We start from the raw sequence: 25525 nt of genomic DNA, 5'->3' as shown, positions 1-25525 counted from the left end.
AGATGGGGTCAGAAGTGCGGGTGGAGGGGGTAGATTTGGAGAGAAGGCGAGAGATCTCTTCGTGAGGTATTGCTGGGAATATTCAGAGAGTCAAAGATAATAATAATAATAATAATGGCATTTATTAAGCGCTTACTACGTGCAAAGCACTGTTCTAAGCGCTGCCGGAGGAGGAGGATGGGGGGTCGGAGGGGAGGTTTTAGGGAGATCATGCCTGATGGTTTCAATTTTGTTAATGAAGCCTGTGGCCAGGTAGCCCTCAGTACAGTGCTCTGCACAGTATAAGTGCTCAGTAAATTGCAGTGATTTATTAGCCCACATCCCACCTGCCTTTCCAGCCCTTCCTCCCCCACAGGCCCCTTGGGATAGACATGCTTGAGGTATGACAGAAACATGACACGAGTTCCCCGTCTTCAAGGAGCTTACAATCTAATGGGGTAGATAGTCCATCAAAAACTTATTTATAGATGGTGAAAGCAGGAGGAAAAACACATGTAGAGTTTTGACCCCGTCTACATGTTCTGTTTCGTCGTCTGTCTCCCCCTTCTAGACTGTGAGCCCGTTGTTGGGTAGGGACCGTCTCTAGATGTTGCCGACTTGGACTTCCCAAGCGCTTAGTATAGTGCTCTGCACTCAGTAAGCGCTCAATAAATACGATTGCGTGAATGAATATAAAACAGTCAAGAGCACAACTAGCTCAGGAGACACTGACTGAAAAAATAAGTGAGTATATAGCTAGGCATAGGTGCAGAAATGCTGAAGTTAGAATTAAAATATGTATGCCAAGCGGAGCCATTGGGTTGGTTCGACCGAGGTCTCGTGGACTAACCGGAGACGGTTTCCTGGAGGAGGTGGGATTTTGGGAGGGCTTGGAATATAGACCGTGGACTGTAAGCTCCTTGCGGGCAGGCAACATGTCTACCAACCTAGGTTATAGCGGACTTTCCCAAGCGCTTAGTAAAGTGCACTGTGCACAGTAAGCGCTCAGTTAATATGATTGATTTGTGAGGAGGTAGGGAGTTCCAGGCTGGGGGTTCCTGTTTGACAGATCAGAAAGTTGAGGCACGGAGAAGTGAAGTACTAATAATAATAATAATAATAATAATAATAATAATGTTGGTATTTGTTAAGCGCTTACTTTGTGCAAAGCACTGTTCTAAGCGCTGGGGGTAGGTACAAGGTAATCAGGTTGTCCCACGAGGGACTCACAGTCTTCATCCCCATTTTACAGATGAGAGAACTGAGGCCCAGAGAAGTGACTTGCCCAAAGTCACACAGCTGACAAGTGGCGGAGCCTGGATTTGAACCCACGGTCTCTGACTCCAAAGCCTGGGCTCTTTCCACTGAGCCACGCTGCCTCCCTTGACTTGCCCATGTTCACACAGCAGGCATGTGACAGAGGCAGGATTCGAACCCAAGTCCTTTGACTCTCAGTCCCCTGCTCTTTCCACTAGGCCATTCTATTTTTCTGCGTTTCATTGCAGTGCAGGCCATCTAGACTGTAAGCTCCTTGCGGGCAGGGAGCGTGTCTACCAACTCCATTATATCATACTCTCCTAAGCACTTAGTACAGTCCTCTGCACACAGCAAGCACTTAGTACATACCAGTGATTGACTGATTGAATTGTCATGCCACCTAAAAAAGACCAATATCTGGTTATTGGATTTAAGACTGCTGCCATTTATGTCTTTAAAAAAATGAGATGGAATTCTTTAGGCTTGTGCTACTCTACTGGAAAGACAATTTTCAGGAATTTCCTGAGTCACTGAAAATTCTCTTGCGTCTTCCTAAATGTTTATAGTGCCCAAACGTGATCATGGAACAGTGAGTTCCAATTGACTTAATTCAGAACACCAAGATGAGTCTGAGCAAGATCTTTGTTTCTGCTAATGGATATATAAAAACTTACTTTTTACATGTGAAGTAGAGCGTGCATGCCCACAAGCAGGTTCTTCCGACATAACAAAGCATTCTATCCTGACAGTCATCTGACTGCAATCTCATCCCAATCCAAACCCTCCCCACCCCTCGCACCCTTCCCCCTCCCTCCCCTCCCTCGACAGCTGCTGCCAAGTGTGGCCTCTGGAACCACCGCTCCGTTTTAAGTAAGATCCCTTTCACCCTGGACCTGTTCCTTTCCAGCTCTCTACTCCTCCTCGCCCTAACTGAAATTTCACTGTTTCCAGACGACACGGTCTCTTCTGCTGCTCTCTGCAGTGCAGGCCTCCTCTTCTCCCACTCCCCCAGACTCACCGGAAAAGGAGGAGGTGTCGGTTTCCTTCTCGCCCCCCAATGTCGCTTTCGCACTATCCCTCCTCCCCCTTCCCTTTCCTTCCCTTCCTTTGAAGCCCACATTATTCGCCTCTACCACCCCCTCCAGATTCTTGTAGCCGTCATCTACCACCCTCCGGGCCCCACTTCCAACTTCTTTAACGACTTTGACCCCTTCCTCACATTCCTTCTCTCCTTCTCCATGCCCACTCTGATCCTCGGAGACTTCAATATCCACATGGATATCCCTAACGACTCCTCTGCCGCCCGCCTTCTATCTCTCCTTGACGCTGCCAACCTCTTCCTCCACCCCACCTCACCCACTCACCAACTTGGTCATACCCTCGACCTCATCATCTCCTACCGCTGCACTGTGTCCACCCTCACTAACTCTGAGATCCCTCTCTCTGATCATAATCTTCTCACCTGCCTCCTCACTCACACTCCTTTCCCCTGTAAATCCGTATTACTCCCTCACAGAGATCTCCGCTCTCTGGACCCCACCCATCTTTTGGAGCGCCTCACACCCCACCTCGCCGCCCTCTCCTCTCTACCCAGTCTTGGTGATCAGATTACTGCTCTCAACTCTACCCTCTCTACTCAGCTAGACTCACTTGCTCCCCTTTCCCTTGGCCGCTCTCGCACCACTAACCCACAGCCCTGGATCACTGCCACTGTCCGCCTCCTTCGCTCTTATGCTCGAGCTGCCGAACGCTGCTGGCGAAAGTCTAAACACCATGCCAACCTCGTTCACTTCAAGTTTATCCTTTCCTGCCTTAACTCAGCCCTCTCTTCTGCCAGACAAAACTATTTCTCCTCCCTTATTGACACCCATGCCCATCACCCCCGCCAACTCTTCCGTACACTCAACTCCCTTCTCAGGCCCCCGGTTCCTCCCCCTCCTCCTTCCCTCACCCCCAACGATCTGGCCTCCTACTTCATTAACAAAATCAGATCCTTCAGGTCCGACCTCCCCAAAGTCTCTTCCCCCCTTTCTCCATCCCCCCGGCTCTCAACACTCTCTGCTACTCTCCCATCCTTCCCAGCGGTATCCTCAGAGGAGCTCTCCTCCCTCCTCTCAAGTGCTACTCCGGCCACCTGTGCTTCTGACCCCATTCCCTCTCATCTTATGAAATCTCTCGCTCCATCCCTTCTCCCCTCCTTAACTTCCATCTTCAACCGCTCACTCTCCACTGGTTCCTTCCCCTCTGCCTTCAAACATGCCCATGTCTCTCCCATCCTAAAAAAAACCCTCTCTTGACCCCACCTCACCTTCTAGTTATCGCCCCATATCTCTCCTACCATTCCTTTCCAAACTCCTTGAACGAGTTGTCTACACTCGCTGCCTAGAATTACTCAACAACAACTCTCTCCTCGACCCCCTCCAGTCTGGCTTCCGTCCCCTACATTCCACGGAAACTGCCCTCTCAAAGGTCACCAATGACCTCCTGCTTGCCAAATCCAATGGCTCCTACTCGGTCCTAATCCTCCTCGACCTCTCAGCTGCCTTTGACACTGTGGGCCACCCCCTTCTTCTCAACATGCTATCTGACCATGGCTTCACAGACTCCGTCCTCTCCTGGTTCTCCTCTTACCTCTCCGGTCATTCTTTCTCAGTCTCTTTTGCAGGCTCCTCCTCCCCCTCCCATCCTCTTACTGTGGGGGTTCCCCAAGGTTCAGTGCTTGGTCCTCTTCTGTTCTCGATCTACATTCACTCCCTTGGTGACCTCATTCGCTCCCACGGCTTCAACTATCATCTCTACGCTGATGACACCCAGATCTACATCTCTGCCCCTGCTCTCTCCCCCTCTCTCCAGGCTCGCATCTCCTCCTGCCTTCAGGACATCTCCATCTGGATGTCTGCCCGCCACCTAAAGCTCAACATGTTGAAGACTGAACTCCTTGTCTTCCCTCCCAACCCTTGCCCTCTCCCTGACTTTCCCATCTCTGTTGACGGCACTACCATCCTTCCCGTCTCACAAGCCCGCAACCTTGGTGTCATCCTCGACTCCGCTCTCTCATTCACCCCTCACATCCAAGCCGTCACCAAAACCTGCCGGTCTCAGCTCCGCAACATTGCCAAGATCCGCCCTTTCCTCTCCATCCCAACCGCTACCCTGCTCATTCAAGCTCTCATCCTATCCCGTCTGGACTACTGCATCAGCCTTCTCTCTGATCTCCCATCCTCGTGTCTCTCTCCACTTCAATCCATACTTCATGCTGCTGCCCGGATTATCTTTGTCCAGAAATGCTCTGGGCATATTACTCCCCTCCTCAAAAGTCTCCAGTGGCTACCAATCAATCTGCGCATCAGGCAGAAACTCCTCACCCTGGGCTTCAAGGCTGTCCATCCCCTCGCCCCCTCCTACCTCACTTCCCTTCTCTCCTTCTCCATCCCAGCCCGCACCCTCCGCTCCTCCGCCGCTGATCTCCTCACCGTACCTCGCTCTCGCCTGTCCCGCCATCGACCCCCGGCCCACGTCCTCCCCCTGGCCTGGAATGTCCTCCCTCTGCCCATCCGCCAAGCTCGCTCTCTTCCTCCCTTCAAGGCCCTGCTGAGAGCTCACCTCCTCCAGGAGGCCTTCCCACACTGAGCCCCTTCCTTCCTCTCCCCGTCCCCCTCTCCATCCCCCCCATCTTACCTCCTTCCCTTCCCCACAGCACCTGTATATATGTATATATGTTTGTACATATTTATTACTCTATTTATTTATTTTATTTGTACATATCTATTCTATTTATTTTATTTTGTTAGTATGTTTGGTTTTGTTCTCTGTCTCCCTCTTTTAGACTGTGAGCCCACTGTTGGGTAGGGTCAGTCTCTATATGTTGCCAATTTGTAGTTCCCAAGCGCTTAGTACAGTGCTCTGCACATAGTAAGCGCTCAAATACGATTGATGATGATGATCTGACGAGCATTTTGGATTTCTCTGGCAGCCTCCTATCCAAAACATCTAGTTGAAGTGCACGTTGTCAGAGAGCTGGCTGTACGTGAATTTAAAAATGTATTCCTTGATATTACCATGGAAGCTTTCTGTCATTACAATGACACATGTAATTTTTTTGTTTGTCCATTTTTTTTATTTTAAAAGTGTACCCAAGCATCATGAAAAATTAGCACTGATTCATAGCCTAAAAGGGAAAATTGTTGTATCTTCATTTATCTTTTACATGTTCGACTTTGTACTAAAAAGAAGGGTCTCATCATATACTCAGACGTGGAGCTGAGCAATTTGACATTGCAGAGTTTTAGCTAATCAACACCATACTCAGCGAGGAAGCTCTAGTAACTGTTTCGTCTTTTATTTTTTAAAGAACACCCAAAAACAGTATCCAGTGCTAAAAAGGAAGACAAATCTTCAGAGGCAGAATGAAATACAAAGCCATCCATTTCCCATCCTCAGGACACGTAATCAGTTAAACAGAAGGTGAGAGTTCAAGGAAAGAGGAATCCCAAAATCAGAACGGCATTCATAGGAAAGCTTTCAGCGACGGGGTTTCCTGTGTTTAAAAATAACAATATAGCTGCACATAATCCTATCTAAAACTGTTTGAAGACGTCATTGTGCATCCCCTAAATCTCTTGGCTTTCCAAAATTGCAAAATCTGGCAAGGTAAAAAGCAGCTTACTGGGCACTTTCACCTGCACCAGATAGGCCCCTGTCCTGGGGCTTTGATTAGACACTCACGTGCTTGAAGTATTTTTAAAATACGGAATAAGATTTGTGGCAAGGAGTTCGTATAAGCCTGATTTGGTCCAGATGATTACAGGGATTGGTCCCTCTCTGTTGCTGTATTATACTTTCCAAGCACTTAGTACAGTGCTTTGCTCACAGTAAGCGCTCAATAAATACAAATGAATGAGTGCAGTGTCAGCAGAGGCAGCCCAGTACTGTACTGTTAAACAATTTTTTTGCCCGTGGTTTTATTGAGTCGGTCACACTTGCTTCACGTTAAATTTAATAACTTGAAGTTCATGGCCCTGAACCGCGAAATAAGGCAATAATTCAGCTTCCATTGAGTCATCTTAAATTCTTAACCTTATCTGAGGTTAATTAGGTGGCTTTTTCTTTTTGAATAGACCTGTGTTAATTCTGGTAACATTCACAGTGGATTTTTGTTTTTTAATATTCCAGGAATAGTGTTACCGGCAGTTTTACCAGAAGTGGATATAAATTAAGTCAGCAAAAGGATATACGTCAAGCAACTTTTCTCTTCAGAAGGGGCCTGAAGGTAGGACAAAAAATGCTGCGGGGTGTTTATGTTAAGGGAAAATAATAATAATAATAATAATAATAATAATAATAATAATAATAATAATGATGGTATTTGTTAAGTGCTTACTATGAGCTGTTCTAAGCGCTGATCTCCTTAACAATGGCTTTTAAGCTCTCAAGCACCTTGCCCCCACCCCCCCGCCCAACTTACCTTACTGATTTCTTGCATGTCCACTTCATTCTTATTTTTTTTAATGATATTTATTAAGTGCTTACAAAGTGCTGTGCGCTGGGGTAGATAGAAGCTAATCAGGTTGGATACAGTCCATGTCCCACATGGGGCTCACAGTCTTAATCCCCATTTTACAAATGAGGTAACTGAGGCACAGAGAAGTGAATCAATCAACCAATCGTATTTATTGAGCGCTTACTGTGTGCAGAGCACTGTACTAAGCGCTTGGGAAGTACAAGTTGGCAACATATAGAGAAGTGAAGTGACTTGCCTGTGGTCACAGGACAGAAAAGTTCCTCTTACTCACTGTACCTTGATCTCGTGTCACTTGCCACCAACCCCTCGCCCACATCCTGCCTCTGTCCTGGAACTCTGTTCCTCTTCGCGTCTGACAGATGATCGCTTTCTCTCCTCTTTCCTACCCAGTAAGCACTCAATAATTACAATTGTAAAAATCTGCAGCCTCAGGCAATGATGACTTATAATGGTAATGGGGCAAATCAATGAGAGAGAGAGAAGAGAAGCGTGTGTCAGTCAATTACTGCGTCCAGAGCACTGTACTAAGCATTTGGAAGTTACAGTGTAACAGAGTTGGTAGATGTAGAGTTGGGTAAGCAGAGTGGCTCAATGGAAAGAGGACGGGCTTTGGAATCAGAGGTCAGGGGTTCAAATCCTGGCTCTGCCACTTGTCAGCTGTGTGACTTTGGGCAAGTCACTTCACTTCTCTGTGCCTCCGTTCCCTCATCTGTAAAATGGGGATTAAGACTGTGAGCCCCCCGTGGGACAACCTGATCACCTTGGAACCTCCCCAGCGCTTAGAACAGTGCATTGCACATAGTAAGCGCTTAATAAATGCCATCATTATTATTATTATTATCACATATTCCCTGCCCACAAAGAGGTTGAAGTCTAGACTGGGAGACAGACATTAAAATAAATTAATGATAATCAATCAATCGCATTTATTGAGCGCTTACTGTGTACAGAGCACTGTACTAAGCGCTTAGGAAGTACAAGTTGGCAACATATAGAGACGGTCCCTACCCAACAGTGGGCTCACAGTCTAGAAGGGGGAGGCAGAGAACAAAACAAAACATATTAACAAAATAAAATAGAATAGGTATGTACAAGTAAAATAAATAAATATGTACAATCAATCAATCAATCATATTTATTGAGCGCTTACTGTGTGCAGAGCACTGTACTAAGCGCTTGGGAAGTACAAGTTGGCAACATATAGAGATGATCCCTACCCAACAGGGGGCTCACAGTCTAGAAGGGAGAGACAGAGAACAAAACCAAACATTAACAAAATAAAATAAATAGAATAGATATGTACAAGTAAAATAAATAGAGTAATAAGTATATACAAACATCTATACATATACACAGGTGCTGTGGGGAAGGGAAGGAGGCAAGGCGGGGGGATGGAGAGGGGGAGGAGGGGGCTCAGTTTGGGAAGGCCTCCTGTTGCCAACTTGTACTTCCCAAGTGCTTAGTCCAGTGCTCTGCACACAGTAAGCGCTCAGTAAATACGATTGATAAGTACAGGAGGGTGCTGTGGGGTTGAGGGTAGGGTGAATGCAAGGGTACAAACTCAAGGGCAAGGAAAACGCAGTAGGAGAAATGAGGGTTTAGTCGGGGAAGGCCTCATAGGAGATGTGCTTTCAATAAGGCCTTGTCGGTGGGGAGAGTGATCGTCCGTCAGATGTAAAGGCGGAGGGAGTGCCAGGCTAGAGACAGGATGTGGGCAAGGAGGTGGCGGTGAGATGAAATAGACAAGATCGAGGTACAGTGAGGAGGTTGGCGCTAGAGGAATAAAGTGTGTTGTGTGCCGGGTTGCAGTGAAAATCAGCGAGGTAAGAAAAGGCGAGCTGATGGAGGGCTTCAAAGGCACCATGGGCACTAGTCTAGTACATATACGTGGTCAGACTCAGGAATCGCCCTCTCCTCGGGTGTGGAGGTGGGAGTTGATTCCAGTCTTCACTTGGGGTCCCAGCTCTAGGAATGGTTTAGGGAAGGCAGAGCAGAGGAAAAAAAGAAAAGAGGGCAAGGAGGGGAGAGGAAAGAGGTAGTGTTTGCCCCCCCCGTGGGACAACCTGATCACCTTGTATCCCCCCAGCGCTTAGAACAGTGCTTTGCACATAGTAAGCGCTTAACAGATGCCATCATTATTATTATTATTGTTAAGGTTAGGTTCCCCCTCCACCACTACAGAAATTTCCTCTTCCTTCTCATCATCCTCTTGCAACTCGTGCCAGCCTTGGTGGGCAGCAGAGGAGAATCTCCCCAGCGGCTGGCATCCCCAGCCGTCGGAGCGGTAGCTCTTTCTCAAGGGGCGGGTGTCTGGTTGCCTCCACCTACCCAAAGTGGGGAATGGCTTGGCTCGGCCTGACTGTGTAGCATTTTGGGGGAAAACTGGCACGTCGCCTTAACCATCTCAATCTTGCACCCTTTCCCTCTCGATTTTGGTGACCAGAGGAAAATGTGAGGCCACTTGTCCCCAGTGCTTTAGGAAGACTGAGGGATAGAAACTAAGCTTCCTCAAGCTTGGATGCAAAATGAGCCCAAGCATTTCAAGCGGGCAAGAAGTCAGTGCCAGATAGGCCGACTAGAGAATCCAAGACAGTTGCTTGTCTTTTCTAAAATTGTCCGGGACTGCCCCAATTAAACCTGTTTATGGTTATCAATCAATCAATCAGTCAGTCGTATTTATTGAGCACTTACTGTGTGCAGATCACTGTACTAAGCGCTTGGGAAGTACAAGTTGGCAACATATAGGAGGCCTTCCCAGACTGAGCCCCCTCCTTCCTCTCCCCCTTGTCCCCCTCTCCACCCCCCCGTCTTACCTCCTTCCCTTCCCCACAGCACCTGTATATATGTATATATGTTTGTACATATTTATTACTCTATTTATTTATTTTACTTGTACCTATCTATTCTATTTATTTTATTTTGTTAATATGTTCGGTTTTGTTCTCCGTCTCCCCCTTCTAGACTGTGAGCCCACTGTTTGGGTAGGGACTGTCTCTATATGTTGCCAACTTGTACTCTGCACACAGTAAGCACTCAGTAAATACGATTGATTGATATAGAGATGGTCCCTACCCAACAGTGGGCTCACAGTCTAGAAGGGGGAGAAGATTATCCTAGTAGTTGTGGTATTTAAGTGCTTATTGTGTGTCAAGCACTGTGCTAAGCATTGGGGTTGATACAAGATAATCAGGTCCCACACAAGGCTCGTAGTCTAAGTTGGGAGGAGAACAGGTATCGAATCCTCATTTTGCAGATGAGGGAACTGAGGCGCAGAAAAGTGACCTGCCCACAGTCACACAGCAGCCAATTGGCGGAGCTGGAATTAGAACCCAGAGTCTCCAACTCCCAAGGAAAGCCATGGTTTGTCTGATGGGAAGGAGGGAGGTCCAAGGCAGAGGAAAAGAGTGGGAGAAGGGATGAAGCTAGAAGATTTGAGAGCAAGGTACGGCCAGAAGGTTGGCTGGCTGACTGGCTGACACTTTCAGGCCCTTGGTCTAGCCTAGACAGAGGAAAATGGGGTGTGTACTCCGGGAGATTTTCCGGTTTTATCAATCCGTCGTATTTATTGAGCGTTTACTGTGTGCAGAGCGCTGTACTAAGCGCTTGGGAGGGTACAAGCAAGTACAAGTACACTGAACTAAGCGTGTGGAGAAGCAGTGTGGCTCAGTGGAAAGAGCACATGGTTTGGAGTCAGAGGTCAGGGGTTCAAATCCCAGCTCCGCCAGTTCTCAGCTGTGTGACTTTGGGCAAGTCACTTCACTTCTCTGGGCCTCAGTTACCTCATCTGTAAAATGGGGATTAAGACTGTGAGCCCCTTGTGGGACAACCTGATCACCTGGTAATCTCCCCAGCGCTTAGAACAGTGCATTGCACATAGTAAGCGCTTAATAAATACCATCATTATTATTACAACAAAAGAGAATTGGTAAACAGGTTCTCTGCCCACAAGGAGCTTCAGTCTAGAGGGGGAGGCAGACATTAAAGTAAGTTACAGATGGCGAACATAAGTGCTGTGGGGTGAATAAAGGCTAGCAAGGGAAGCAGTGTGGCCTAATGGAAAGAGCACAGACTTGGGAGTCAGAGAACCTGGGTTTTAATCTCAGTTCCGCCACTTCCCTCCTATGCGATCTTGGGCAAGTCACTTAATTTCTCTCTGCCTCAGTTCCCTCATCTGCAAAATGGGAAATCAATTCCCGTTCTCTCTCTCTCTCACTTAATGAGCCCCATGTGTCTGACAATGTCCAGCCTGATTGTTTTAGAACAGTGCTTGACACATGGTAAGCGCTTAACAAATGCCATTAAAAAAATCCAAGTGCAAGGGCGAAACGATATGTTTATGAAACGGTTTTGTTCTGAACTCCTTCTGTGGGATGGGATGAGGATAGGGAGGCCTTCCCAGACTAAGCCCCCTCCTTCCTCTCCCCCTACTTCCCCTCTCCACCCCTCCCCCGCCTTACCTCCTTCCCTTCCCCACAGCACCTGTATATATGTGTATATGTTTGTATGGATTTATTACTCTATTTATTTTACTTGTACATATTTATTCTATTTATTTTATTTTGTTAATATGTTTTGTTTCGTTGTCTGTCTCCCCCTTCTAGACTGTGAGCCCACTGTAGGGTAGGGACCGTCTCTATATGCTGCCAACTTGGACTTCCCAAGCGCTTAGTACAGCGCTCTGCACACAGTAAGCGCTCAATAAATACGACTGAATGAATGATAGGGATGAGCATTGATTGCTCTGGTGCTTCCTGGCCTCCTGGTCTTGAGATTTGGTCCCTCTCTTAGAGCAGGGAGGGAGAACCCTCTCTCATGGCTGTTAGAACTCAAAGGAGGGTGGCTGAACACTGGTACCTGTCGTGAGCTCCCGGTTCATACCAACAGCGCTTAGAACGGTGCTTTGCACATAGTAAGCGCTTAACAGATGCTGTCAAAAAGAACACACACAAAAAAACCCAGGACTTTCCTGGACCGGGGAAGCCTTAAAGACACGGAGTAGAGTTCAAAGCACACCTCTGATCACCAAGGTTACTGTGGAAAGTTTTTTACTTAGTTTTACCAGCGTGCAAGGCTGTGACATATACACACACACTCATTCACGCACTCCACTGTACAAAGGGTTCAATACCAGTCTGTGGTCAAAGTGAGCCTGGTGTGCCAGCGCTGCTTCTTTTTGCTCCCGAGTGCTGCTCTCCTGCTGCTTCCGCTGCTGTCAGCGTGCTTCCTCCTGGCTTCTCTGCATGCTTCTGCTCCTTCTGTGTGCCCCTTTGTGTGCCTGTGTGCTGCTTCTGTGCATGCGCGTGTGTGTGTGTGCTTTGTGTGCCTCTGCTCCTTCTCTTGCTGTTTCTACGTGTGCCTCCTCGCGACTCATTCATTCATTCAGTCGTATTTATTGAGCGCTTACTGTGTGCAGAGCACTGTACTAAGCGCTTGGGAAGTACAAGTTGACAACATAGAGAGATGGTCCCTACCCAACAGCGGGCTCACAGTCTAGAAGGGGGAGACAGACAACAAGACAGAACTTATTAACAAAATAAATAGAACGAATATGTAAAAATAGAGTAATAAATACGGACAAACATATATACATATATACAGGTGCTGTGGGGAGGGGAAGGAGGTAAGGCGGGGGGATGAGGAGGGGAGAGGAAGGAAAGGCTCAGTCTGGGAAGGCCTCCTGGAGGAGGTGAGCTCTCAGCAGGGCCTTGAAGGGAAGAAGAGAGCTAGCTTGGTAGATGGGCAGAGGGAGGGCATTCCAGGCCAAGGGGAAGGACGTGGGCCGGGGGTCGATGGCAAGACAGGCGAGAACGAGGCCCGGTGAGGAGATTAGTGGCAGAGGAGCGGAGGGTGCGGGCTGGGCTGGAGAAGGAGAGAAGGGAGGTGAAGTAGGAGGGGGCGAGGGGATGGACAGCCTTGAAGCCCAGGGTGAGGAGTTTCTGCCTGATGCATAGGTTAAACGGCCACCTTTTATCTGCCTTAAGCATCCCAGCTGTGGCTCTGGGTAGCAGTCCTAAATCCCCACTTCCCTCCATTCTGCACCCCCACAGGCCCGCAATTACCTGCCATCAAATACAGCCCATCACTGCCTTCACGAGTCTCTTCCTTGGGGTTCGTGGGATCACAAACATTCACTAATAAAGGAGCTTATAATGGGCTCACCACACTAGCTTGGATAAAGTCGTGTCAGTTTAATATATGAAACAGCACGGTGACCCCGCTTAGGTTTGGGCTGCAGCAAGAGAAGAAGGAATAAATTCAATTCTTTGATTTCTGTGGTGGTAACCAGTTTACATTCTTTCAGGTGCAGGCCCAGGTACATCCAGAACGACTTGCAGATAGGCCAGCAGCAAAGAGAACTCGTCAGTAAGTTTTGGTCTTTCTCCAAACCCGTTGTTGTTATTTCAAAAGGAAATCACCTTGCCCAGAAGCACAGACCCCAAACGCGAGAAGTCAGGCTGGGTCCCAAGCCTACTAACTGAATTCTGAACTCAATAAATTACACTTCGGGAATTTCCATCTGGAGGGATAGGAGATTAATTTTTGCCAGGTCGTAATCGGCTACCGGGCATGGTGGCATTTGAATCAATCAATGGTATTTCCATCCGGAGGGATATGAGGTTAATTTTTGCCAGGTAGTAATAGGCTACCGGGCATGGTGGCATTACAATCAATCAGTGGTATTTATTGGGTGCTAACTCTGTGCAGAGCACTCTACAAAGTGCTTGTAATAATAATAAATAATAATGATGGCATTTGTTAAGCGCTTACTATGTGCAGAGCACTGTTCTAAGCTGCTGGGTGGATACAGCGTGATCAAGTTGTCCCACGTGGGGCAAGTGCTTAGTACAGTGCTCTGCACATAGTGAATGTTCAATAAGTGATTGATTGGATTAGTGGACACGTTCCTTTCCCATAATGAGCTTACAGTCTACAGGGAGATGAGTTAGCTGTTTTTCCCCTCCTGCAGACTTAAGGTTTTTGAAAGATGCGGTAACCTCTATGGTACATGAAGAAAATACGTCCTTTCCTGCTCCATGGCCGCGGGCTCAGCATTTCATGTACTGTTGCCTAAAATGGTGTTTATTTTTTAATACCTTCCAGTGGAGCTTTATGGTTCAGACGTCCAGATTGACGTCACGTGTCTGAGATTGCCCTTGGATTTGTTTTAGCTGCTGTGCCTAGCTTGAAAATTTGATGGTGGATATTCTTTGGGAGTATACTCTCGCAGGGACCTCACGTTATGATAATCTTCCTGTTTTCCGGGTCGTAGCTGAAGTAGCTCTGAGGTCACCTGTCTAGTGGTCCTTCCGCTCCGGGATTTTTTTTAAACCTGCTGCCGTGTATCTTGCTGTAATTTAGCTCCGCAAATAAATTTCCTCTTTGACTCAGAGCAAGTAACTGTTGCGCTGAGAGAATATCAAAGGGGCTGAGGTAATGAAGAAAGTGATTTCTTCACTTTCTTCAGTAATTTCTTAGAGAAGCAGCGAGGCTCAGTGGGAAAGAGCCCGGGCTTTGGAGTCAGAGGTCATGGGTTCCAATCCCGGCTCCGCCACTTGTCAGCTGTGTGACTTTGGGCAAGTCACTTCACTTCTCTGGACCTCAGTTCCCTCATCTGTAACATGGGGATGAAGACTGTGAGCCCCACGTGGGACAACCTCATCAATTTGTATCCCCCCAGCGCTTAGAACAGTGCTTTGCACATAGTAAGCGCTTAATAAATGCCATTATTATTATTATTATTTCATTTATTTGACATGTATGAGACATTGTGGTCCAGGAGGCCCTGGTTCTAGTCTCAGGTTTGCCCCTGGCCTGCTGGGTGCCGTCGGGCAAGTCACCTCTCTGGGCCTCTGTTTCCTCATCTTTAAAATGGGGATGCGGTGGATCATGAGCCCTGTGTGGGACAGGGATTGTATCCCATCTCATAACCCTATATCTATCCCAGTCCTTGGCATATAGTAAGAATAATAAATATATGCTGCTGCTATTGTTTGATATTTCTTGAGTAGGCTGATGAAGTAAAATGCGTATGAACTGAGACTCTTTTTTACTATTGGCTTCTAATTAGCAAGGCTTTTATAATTACTTTATAGAAGCGGAAGAACAGAAGGCGGAGCATAAATGTGGACATTTATCAGCACAGTTCCTTTGCACCCCTGAATCTGTAGAAAAACCAGGAGGAATTGGAACAGATTTTGTAAGGACAACTCTGACAGGCATCTTTGTTTAACTTGTTGACTGTCGCAAACGTCCTCCTTTTTCCATTCCCAAGCATCGCTGTGGTGGCTCGGCCTTGTGAAATCCGTGTCTTATTTACGACTACAAGATCTTGGCTTTGAAATCAGCCGAGTCCCTCGGATTCATGAGAGTTTTGTGATTGTTGAAATGAGTTCATTTTTATAATAAAGGCATCTTAGGAGTGTGGGTTTCCTGTGAAACCCATTTCCTGTGATTTCCATTTCACTAAATAACATTTTTGCCCATTTAATTCAGGTGGCGGACTTCCACCACAAGTGGAGGAATTTTGACTGTATCTATTGACAACCCTGGAGCCGTTCATTCCCCAATGTAAGTAAATATTTAACCTTTCCATTTCTCTTATAGTTCTACCTGTGATCTCTCAATATTTTAGCCAGTAGAAAAGGAAGAAGCTGTGGAATGAAAATTTACCATGCAGTCAGTAGGCACGGCACAATCATTCAGTCGTATTTATTGGAATGAAAATTCACCATGCAATCAGTAGGCATAGCACAATCATTCAGTCGTATTTATTGATTGAATGATTGTGCTATGCCTACTGATTGCGTGGTAAATTTTCATTCCAAAGCTTCTTCCTTTTTCACTGGCTAAATCGTGGTGAAGCCCTTTGTACTTCCAAGGTTTCTTGGTTTCGGTGTAAGATTGGATGGTCTCAGCGCCCAGTGTGGTAAAAAGGAAGGAAGCTAGATGTGGGGTAGCTTAGAATAAGAAAGCGGATGGATTATTTTGTATACTGAAAATGGAATAATTCCATTTAATCAATTTGAATTTAAAAAAAAACAGTCGAGGTGAAAAGACCGGGAAGATCTCTTGCCTCTCAGTCGATTGTATTAATTGAGTACTTCCTATGTGCACAGCATCATCATCAGTTGTATTTATTGAGCGCTTACTATGTGCAGAGCACTGTACTAAGCGCTTGGGAGAGTACAGTATAACAATAACAGACACATTCCCAGCCCACAATGAGCTTACAGCGCTTAGAACAGTGCTTTGCACATAGTAAGCGCTTAATAAATGCCATCGTTATTATTATTATTAGAAGGGGAGACAGATATTAATATAAATCATGGCTCAGTGGAAAGAGCCCGGGCTTGGGAGTCAGGGGTTGTGGGTTCTAATCCCGGCTCCACCACTTGTCAGCTGGGTGACTTTGGGCAAGTCACTTCACTTCTCTGGGCCTCAGTTCCCTCATCTGTAAAATGGGGATTAAGACTGTGAGCCCCACGTGGGACAACCTTGATTTCCTTGTATCCCCCCCCAGCGCTTAGAACAGTGCTCGGCCCATAGTAAGCGCTTTACAAATGCCGACGTTATTATTATAAGGGTGGTGGGGCCGGGAGAGGGGATGAACAAAGTGAGCAAGCCAGGATGACGCAGAAGGGGGTTGAAAGAAAAGGAAAAGAGGGTTTTTAGTCAGGGTGTGTGGTGGGGCTGACACCGTCAGTGTTAAATCCAATCTCAGTGGGAGAGAGGCTGCCTGCCACACTGCAACTGCCTTTTGTGTGTGTGTCTTCCTCATCCTGTGTGTGTTTGTGTCTGAATTTCTCCCCCCACGGCCTGTGCCCTCGTGTCCGCTTTCTTGACCCCGTAGCTGGGGATGAAGGTCACCGGGGTGGGAATGCAGGGGGTTATTTTAACCTCCCTGATCCCCCCCAAATGTGGGTCTCTATTTTTCCGTGTCCACCTCCTAGACCACACGTTTGTGCGTCTCCTTGCCAGTCTCCCTAGTCCCCGGGGTGACTGTTCTCATATTTCCCTAACCCTGTTCCAGATTCACACCAGCACGCAGAATGAAGAGTCGGCACCTCTGCTCTCAAGATTTAAATTTTTTCGACTTTAGTGTTCTTCGCGGCACTTTGCCTAACTAAAACCAAACTTTTCTTGTAGAGCTCAGAGGCCACGATTAACTCGAACTCCTGTGCCCCCATTCCTGATGAAGAGGAATCAGCCTGACGAGAAGAAAATTCCCAAAGGCGTTCCCTTACAATTTGACATTAACAGTGTCGGAAAACAAGTAAGATTGATCTTGGATCGAGGCTTTTTTTTAAAAAAAATGGTATTTATTAAGCACTTACTATGTGCCAGGCACTCTACAATGTGCTAGGGTAGACACAAGCCAGTCAGGTTGGACAGAGTCCATGTCAATCAATCAATCAATCATATTTATTGAGCACTTACTGTGTGCAGAGCACTGTACTAAGCGCTTGGGAAGTACAAGTTGGCAACATATGGAGACAGTCCCTACCAACAGTGGGCTCACAGTCTAAAAGAACTGTCCTCCATGATGCTCACAATCTTAATCCCTGTTTTACAGATGAAGCTACTGAGGCACAGAGAAGTGAAGTGACTTGCCCGTGATCACACAGTAGACAAATGGTGGAGTCAGAATTAGAACTCAGGTCCTTCTGACTCCGAGGCCTGTGCTCTATCCACTTGGCCATTGCTGCTTCTCTTCAAACATTTTATTGGGTACACCACAATTACATTAGTGGTAAAGCAGTGTGAGAAGAGAAGCAGCGTGGCTGAGTGGAAAGAGCCCGGGCTTTGGAGTCAGAGGTCATGGGTTCAAATCCCGACTCCGCCACTTGTCAGCTGTGTGACTTTGGGCAAGTCACTTCACTTCTCTGTCCTTCAGTTCCCTCGTCTGTAAAATGGGGATGAAGACTGTGAGCCCCCCGTGGGACAAACTGATCACCTTGTATCCCGCCAGCACTTAGAACAGTGCTCTGCACATAGTAAGTGCTTAATAACTGCCATTATTATTATTATTATTATTATTATTAAAGCAATGCTCCTCCCATCAAAGCCTTATTGAAGGCACATCTCCTCCAAGAGGCCTTCCCCAGCTAAGCCCTCTTTTCCCCAACTCCCTCTCCCTCTGCGTTGCCTGTGCAATCAACTAGTCAGTGGTATTTATTGAGCTCTTACTATGTGCAGTGCACTGTACTAAGCGGTTGGGGAGAACAGGACTGCAGAGTTGGCAGACATGTTCCCTGCTCACAATGAGCTTAGAACAGTGCTTTGCACATAGTAAGCGCTTAATAAATACTATTAAAAAAAAAAAAAAGAGCTACGTACTTGGATCTGGACTCGTTAAGCACTTGGTTTTTACCCCATCCTCAGCCACACAGCACTTAGATACCTATCCGAAATTTATTTATTTACTTTGACTTCTGTCTCCCCCTCTAGACTGTGAGATTGCTGTGGGCAGGGAATGTGTCGACAACTCTGTTTTACTGTACCCTCTGAAGAGGGGAAGCAGCGTGGCTCAGTGGAAAAAGCCCGGGCTTTGGAGTCGGAGGTCATGGGTTCAAATCCTGACCCCGCCATTTGCCAGCTGTGTGACTTTGGGCAAGTCACTTCACTTCTCTGGGCCTCAGTTACCTCATCTGGAAAATGGGGATTAAGACTGTGAGCCCCCCGTGGGACAACCTGATCACCTTGTAACCTCCCCAGTGCTTAGAACAGTGCTTTGCACATAGTAAGCACTTAATAAATGCCATTATTAAATGCCATTATTAAGAGCTTAATATAGAGCTCTGCACTCAGTAAGCGCTCAATACATACCACTGATTGATTAATTGGTTGATTCCTGCCTATGACTCCTTTTTGATGTTTAGTTCTTGGGAAATTCCTTCAGTTTTTCGGCTGATGTCAGAAGTAATTCATTCATTCATTCAATCATATTTAGTGAGCGCTTCCTGTGTGCAGCGCACTGTACTAAGCGCTTGGGAAGTACAAGTTGGCAACATATAGAGACGGTCCCTACCCAACAACGGGCTCATAGCCTAGAAGTAATCTCTTCTAGATTTTATTATTTCTCGTGTCATCATCTCTGGCCTTACCTCAGGCTTGATATCGGGAGGCCTTAAAGGAAATAACTAGAAGTGTGACCTGAATGCTTCAGTTTTCCCCCCCTCCTTTGAATTACAGGTACCACTCCCCAGAACAATTATTTGTATTAAGGCTTCCAGTAAAATTTGAAAAATAATATGTGAAATAGTGATATTTATTACATAAACGTATGCCCCAGATACAAGCAGCACCAGATTGGGAAAAGAAAGATTCAGGAAAAAAATGTTTCCTTTCCAAACTTGGATGCCGCTTCTGTCTGCCTGCCCTCTTGGGGTTTCCTGACTGCTTACGGAAAAATGGCAGGGCCTGGGTCAGTGGTTTAATTGAGGGCTATATTTATATTCATATATATAAATATATATTTACATTCATATATATAAATATACATGCACATATAAAAATATATTTACATTCATATATATTTACATTCACATATAAATATATATTTACATTCATATATATAAAAATATATTTATTCATATATAAAAACATACTTACATCCATATATATATATATATTTACATTCACATATAAATATTTACATTCATATATATACTATATATTTATATTATTATATAGCATATATTTATGCATTTATATAGTCATATTTACTGAGGGCTAACTGGGTGCCCATCACTGTACTAAGCACTTGAGAGACTACAATACAACAGAGTCGGTAGAAACATTCCCTGCCTACAAGGAGCTTACAGGTCACAGTAGGGGAACTAGACATTAAAATATGGATAAGTACATAAATTCTGTGGGGCAGAGGGTACGGTGAATAGCGAGTGTTTATAGGGTTGGGATCCAAGTGCAGGAGTGATGGAGAAGGGAGAAGGGAATAGGGGAAAATGAGGGCTTAGTCTGGGAAAGCCCTTTGGTGGAGATGTGATTTTAATAAGGCGTTGAAGATTCATCCATTCATTCAGTGGTATTTATTGAGCGCTTACTGTGTGCAAAGCACAATACTTAGCGCTTGGGAGAGGACAATATAGCAATAAACTGACACATTCTCTGCCCACAGCGAGCTTTATGGGGAGAATGGTGGACTGTGGTATATGGAGGGGGAGGGAATTCCAGATCAGAGGAAGGACGTAGGCAAGGAGTTGGAAGTGAGTTATATGAGATCGAGGTTCTAGACTGTGAGCCCACTGTTGGGTAGGGACCGTCTCTATATGTTGCCAACTTGGACTTCCCAAGCGCTTAGTACAGTGCTCTGCACACAGTAAGCGCTCAATAAATACGATTGAATGAATGAACGAGTTAGTAAATTGGCGTTAGAAGGCGAGGTTCTAGACTGTGAGCCCACTGTTGGGTAGGGACCGTCTCTGTATGTTGCCGACTTGTACTTCCCAAGCGCTTAGTACAGTGCTCTGCACACAGTAAGCACTCAATAAATACAATTGAATGAATGAATGAACAAGTTAGTAAATTGGTGTTAGAAGGTGAGGTTCTAGACTGTGAGCCCACTGTTGGGTAGGGACTGTCTCTATATGTTGCCAACTTGGACTTCCCAAGCGCTTAGTACAGTGCTCTGCACACAGTAAGCGCTCAATAAATATGACAATGAATGAATGAACAAGTTAGTAAATTGGCGTTAGAAGGCGAGGTGAGCCCACTGTTGGGTAGGGATCGTCTCTATATGTTGCTGACTTGTACTTCCCAAGCGCTTAGTACAGTGCTCTGCACACAGCGCTCAATAAATACAATTGAATGAATGAATGAAGAGCAAGGGAGTGGATTAGGTTGTAGTAGTATAGTCCCTGGTTCTCATGGAATATTTTGCTCTAGGCACTAATGAAGTCACGGCAGTGTGTTTAAAATTGGGCTCATAAAGAGGGACTGTTTAAGGCTGAAGATTTCTAGGCAAAAAAGAATTTGATGGAGCACCCAGAGAGCGAACTTCCATTCGATCCTTTTGACAGTGGCTGTCCCAAAGTGGTTAGGCGGCCCCTTTTAGAAAAGCAGCATGGCTCAGTGGGAAGAGCCCGGGCTTGGGAGTCAGAGGTCGTGGGTTTGAATCCCGCCTCCCCCACATGTCTGTTGGGTGGCTTTGGGCGAATCACTTCACTTCTCTGGGCCTCAGTTCCCTCATCTGTAAAATGGGGATGGAGACCGTAAGCCCCACGTGGGACAACCTGATCACCTTGTATCCCCCCCCAGCGCTTAGAACAGTGCTCTGCACATAGTAAGTGCTTAACAAATGCCATCATTATTATTTTAGAATCACTGATTTAGGATTCCTAACCCTAAATAAGGGCAGTGCACAAACCACGTTGGGTGGTTTAGGGCCCCTTGGATGACGACTCCTCAGCAGGAGACCGTGAAAGTAGTGCCCGGGCTGTAACTGAGCCCACCTTCCAAACCTCTTAAGGGACCTCCTCCTGCTTGCTTCCCAGCTCAGCAACAGGCCTCCAACTTTCCCGGGCTCTTCACATCCTCCGGGAGAGACCATTCCAGACTAAGCCCTCACTTCCTTGTGGGCGGGGAATGTGTCGGTTTATTGTTGTACTCTCCCGAGCACTTAGTACAGTGCTCTGCACACAGTTAAGCACTCAATAATCAATCAATCGTATTTATTGAGCGCTTACTGTGTGTGCAGTAAGCGCTTGGGAAGTCCAAGTTGGCAACATATACAGTCCCTACCCAACAGTGGGCTCACAGTCTAGAAGGGGGAGACAGAGAACAAAACCAAGCATATTAACAAAATAAAATAAATAGAATAGATATGGACAAGTAAAATAAATAGAGTAATAAATGTGTACAAACATATATACAGGTGCTGTGGGGAAGGGAAGGAGGTAAGACGGGGGGATGGAGAGGGGGACGAGGGGGAGAGGAAGGAGGGGGCTCAGTGTGGGAAGGCCTCCTGGAGGAGGTGAGCTCTCAGTAGGGCCCTGAAGGGAGGAAGAGAGCTATATGATTAATGATAAATATGATTCATGAGTAAAATGAATGAACAGCTGCTGATTGCAAGTTGTGGACTTCCCAAGAGCTTAGTACAGTGCTCTGCACACAGTAAGCGCTCAATAAATACGATTGACTGGTAGACAGGGATGAACTCTGTAAAATCGCTCTTTGAGTCAGGTAGAGAACCCTTTTTGGAGACCCTGGGTATGCCAGTAGAGTCCGAGAGGATAGCTCCTCATGACTGTAATTCTGCTGTTCCATATCATAATAATAATGGCATTTATGAATCAGTCAATCAATCAATCGTATTTATTGAGCGCTTACTATGCGCAGATCACTGTACTAAGTGCTTGGGAAGTACAAATTGACTTATGAAGCGCTTACTATGTGCAAAGCACTGTTCTAAGCGCTGGAGAGGTTACAAGGTGATCAGGTTGTCCCACGGGGAGGCTCACAGTCTTCATCCCCATTTTACAGATGAGGTCACTGAGGCCCAGAGAAGTGAAGTGACTTGCCCAAAGTCACCCAGCTGACAAGTGGCGGAGCCGGGATTCGAACCCCTGACCTCTGACTCCAAAGCCCGGGCTCTTTCCACTGAGCCACGCTGCTTCATATATTTAGCCTTTTTAGTTATGAAACCTGCTCTTCTTTTTCCCCCCCAAGACAGGTATAACTTTGAATGAGCGTTTTGGGATCCTGAAAGAACAAAGAGCTGCTCTCACCCAGAACAAAGGAAGCCGTTTTGTAACCGTGGGATAGATTCCGTGGCAAAGGGACTTTTTGCACAACTACTCTACCTAATGGAGAAGTCAAGGTGACAGAAGAAAGAATGTCTCAGAAATTCTGTAGAGTTAAATAACTCTTATTGCTTTTACTTCTGAATGATTGAAAAAGAAAAAAAAAAAAACAGTACAATGTGATGCCCTGGGAAAACGACAGGAAAACACTGATATGTTCTTAAAGATCTCATTTTGGGTCCTAATGGACAGATTCTGTAGTGGCCCACTTGACTGACAGAGATGGCATCCTCCTTTGGTTCCTTATACTACCGAAGCGCGGCAGGCAAATGGAAGATAATTATTTTGATGATAATGGTATTTGGTATCTCTTCTCTGTACACATACTGATTGGTGAAGACTGAGTTCTTTCAAACCTCTATTTTCAGGGGTGTAAGGAAAATCTCTTCCCCGTTCCCTTTTGGCCAACATCTGACTTGGAACGAACACCTGCGTACTGCAAAGAGGTTGCCCATTTGGAAATGGAGGTGTAAAAAACCCCAAACCCATTAGAAGTTTGGAATTTTAATGGGCTTTTATTTCCACGTACCTGAAAAGCCACCCCACGATCTTTTTCCCCCCCCCTTCAACTGGAGGTTTTCGGCGTAACCCACAGCAGATGGTAGAGATTGAAAGACTTAAATTCCCCGTTTCCCACGGTAGCTGTTTGTTACAGGAAAGCTGTAAATTCCAGACGCATAGTGACGGCCTTGCCAATAAATTAGCTCCGTCGATCGCTGTCCATTTAAAATGTGTCCGTTCAAACTGTAAATGCGTGTTTGCCCTGAAACTGGGGGCCGGGGGGGCTTGGAAGGTGTTGAAGGAGACTTTCCACTGGACAACTCTCACATCTAGCGTGTTTAATGGGATAAAAGGGACTGACAGGAAGAGAGGGAAAATTGGATTGGAAGCTCTTTCCGCTCTCCTCACTCCTACCCTCAGCTACAGTCTGATTTTAATATTTCCTAGACTGGTGGGACCCAAAGAGAACACCGTCGAATATTTATTTTATGTAAGTTTGTGCCGAGCACCCACAGACGTATATTTAAGTGGTTTTTAAAAATGTCAGCATAAGCATCAACGGCGGCTATCTGAGCCCTCCTCCTTCAAAATGGGATATTTCAAAAGCATTAAAACTCAATGGGGGGGAAAATACAAACTCTTTTTTTTTAAAAATGCTGTTTTGTAATCTTAAAGCCGTCACAAAGGAAATGTCGTGCCAATGGGGGTGTAGTGTAACCTTGTTTTACGTATTAAATACTGATAATATTAATAGGGATCCGCAGGCAGAAAGAGATTGCTTTCCCTTGACTTTTTCCGTTTTGGTTTGGCAAACAAGGTGGTGCTGACTGAAGGTCCCATCAAATGGTACGACGTCAACACGCGACAAGCATTTCAGCAACAGATTTTCAGGTTTTTCACCTCTGATTTTCCCCAGTTCTCTACTGAAATGCAGTCGTCGATGTGAGTGAGAGAGACGATGGTGGCAATAGATCGTATTTTGGATGTGATTTTTTTATAAAAGCATTAGATATTTCCTCCACCCATCTTATTCATTGGACACAAGTTTCCTTTAAAGTTCACCTTCACGGTTCTTCCTGGTCTTTGGCGGTGGCCATAGATAGCTGTGACATCTTTATGTGTTTACCAAAGAAAACATATCAATATGTATCGATGAATTGCAATTTTTAAGGAAGCAGCTATGGATTTTGTAAGTAGGATGAAGTCCCTTTAAGCATTTATGTCTCTGGAGCCTTAGGGATCCATTTCAAAGCGTTTTCGGAGGCGCAAGTTCCTATTTTTGATCCAGGGATGGAGGATTCCATAATAAATCATTTCACATCAATAGGGTGTTTGAGGATGACTGTTAGTACTACTAAAAAAAAAAATACCAATTTACTGTATCCATAACAGCCTGTGGTATAAAAGTAGAAAGAAAAACAAGGTATTTTATTTTCCTTTTGTTTTTTAATGTGATTTTTCTAAAACGAGTTCAGACACCGTTTTACTCTGAGAGCACATATAACTTGTTGGCCCAGGATCAGCAGGGTGGCTTTGGTTCATCAAGAAGTTGGTACGAATACGTCCGTATTGATGATCCATATTAAAAGTTTTCTTTTTAAGTACACCCAAATTTCCTTTGCAACAACCAGTTTGCAAATGGAGAGGCAGCCCTTTAAAACAGGCAAAGACAAGACTGTGAATGGTAGATTCTGTTGGGAACCCCCCCACTGTGGGAATTTAAACAGTTAAAAGTGGTGTAGACATCCCGTTTCTCTGTCATGAAATTCCTTTGTTCCAGGATGCAACATAAAATTCTTTTGCATCAAGATGGATGCAAAACATTGATGCAGTGCATCATGAGAAGAAAGTTTGTATTTAATGAGAAGATGCTTTACACTGTACCTTTTGGTATGTTTTGGAAAAGTTATTGCATTTGAATTCTGAAACTTAATTTTTTTTTTTTTTTTTTAATAAACTGTTACAGGTTTCACACAATCTCTTCCTAGTTTGAAAGCCTGCAGTAATGATACTCTGATGTGTTGGGGTTTTGACGAAGTCCAACAGAATCGGGGGCCGGGTGGCATTTGTTAAATGTGTAGAGTGCGTGACGCTGTACCACCAAACGGCGATGATGTGTGAAGTGCTTAGTACAGTGCTCTGCACACAGTAAGCGCTCAATAAATACGATTGAATGAATGAATAAGCACATTAAAATGATCTTGAGAAGCGTGTTATGAGTCCCAGAGGTAACAGCTGCCTGGCAGCGTGGCTCAGTGGAAAGAGCCCAGGCTTTGGAGGCAGAGGTCACGGGTTCAAATCCTGGCTCCACCAATTGCCTGCTGTGTGACCTTGGGCAAGTCACTTCACTTCTCTGTGCCTCAGTTCCTTCATCTGTAAAATGGGGGTTAAGACTGAGCACCCCGTGGGACAACCTGATCACCTTGTAACCTCCCTGCTGCTTAGA

At 45.8% G+C, this 25525-nt stretch overlaps 1 protein-coding gene across 2 annotated transcripts in view; it reads left to right on the top strand.

The window, feature by feature from the left end:
• Positions 1-24404, top strand: part of FYTTD1 (forty-two-three domain containing 1) — a 59158-nt gene extending 34754 nt beyond the window's left edge. Inside the window, exons 4-9 of one of the 2 annotated variants that reach the window (XM_038743297.1) lie at positions 5588-5700; positions 6409-6505; positions 13059-13120; positions 15251-15325; positions 16904-17030; positions 22445-24404. In XM_038743297.1, coding sequence (XP_038599225.1) covers positions 5588-5700; positions 6409-6505; positions 13059-13120; positions 15251-15325; positions 16904-17030; positions 22445-22540 — 570 coding nt within the window. In that variant the 3' untranslated portion in view covers positions 22541-24404. The remainder of the gene's footprint in view (positions 1-5587; positions 5701-6408; positions 6506-13058; positions 13121-15250; positions 15326-16903; positions 17031-22444) is intronic. The other variant, XM_038743303.1, reaches the window with a different exon arrangement.
• Positions 24405-25525: the final 1121 nt, after the last annotated feature.

Source organism: Tachyglossus aculeatus, chromosome 1, assembly GCF_015852505.1.
Source record: "Tachyglossus aculeatus isolate mTacAcu1 chromosome 1, mTacAcu1.pri, whole genome shotgun sequence".
NCBI lineage: Eukaryota > Metazoa > Chordata > Mammalia > Monotremata > Tachyglossidae > Tachyglossus > Tachyglossus aculeatus.
This window is presented reverse-complemented; position numbering and strand designations above follow the sequence as displayed.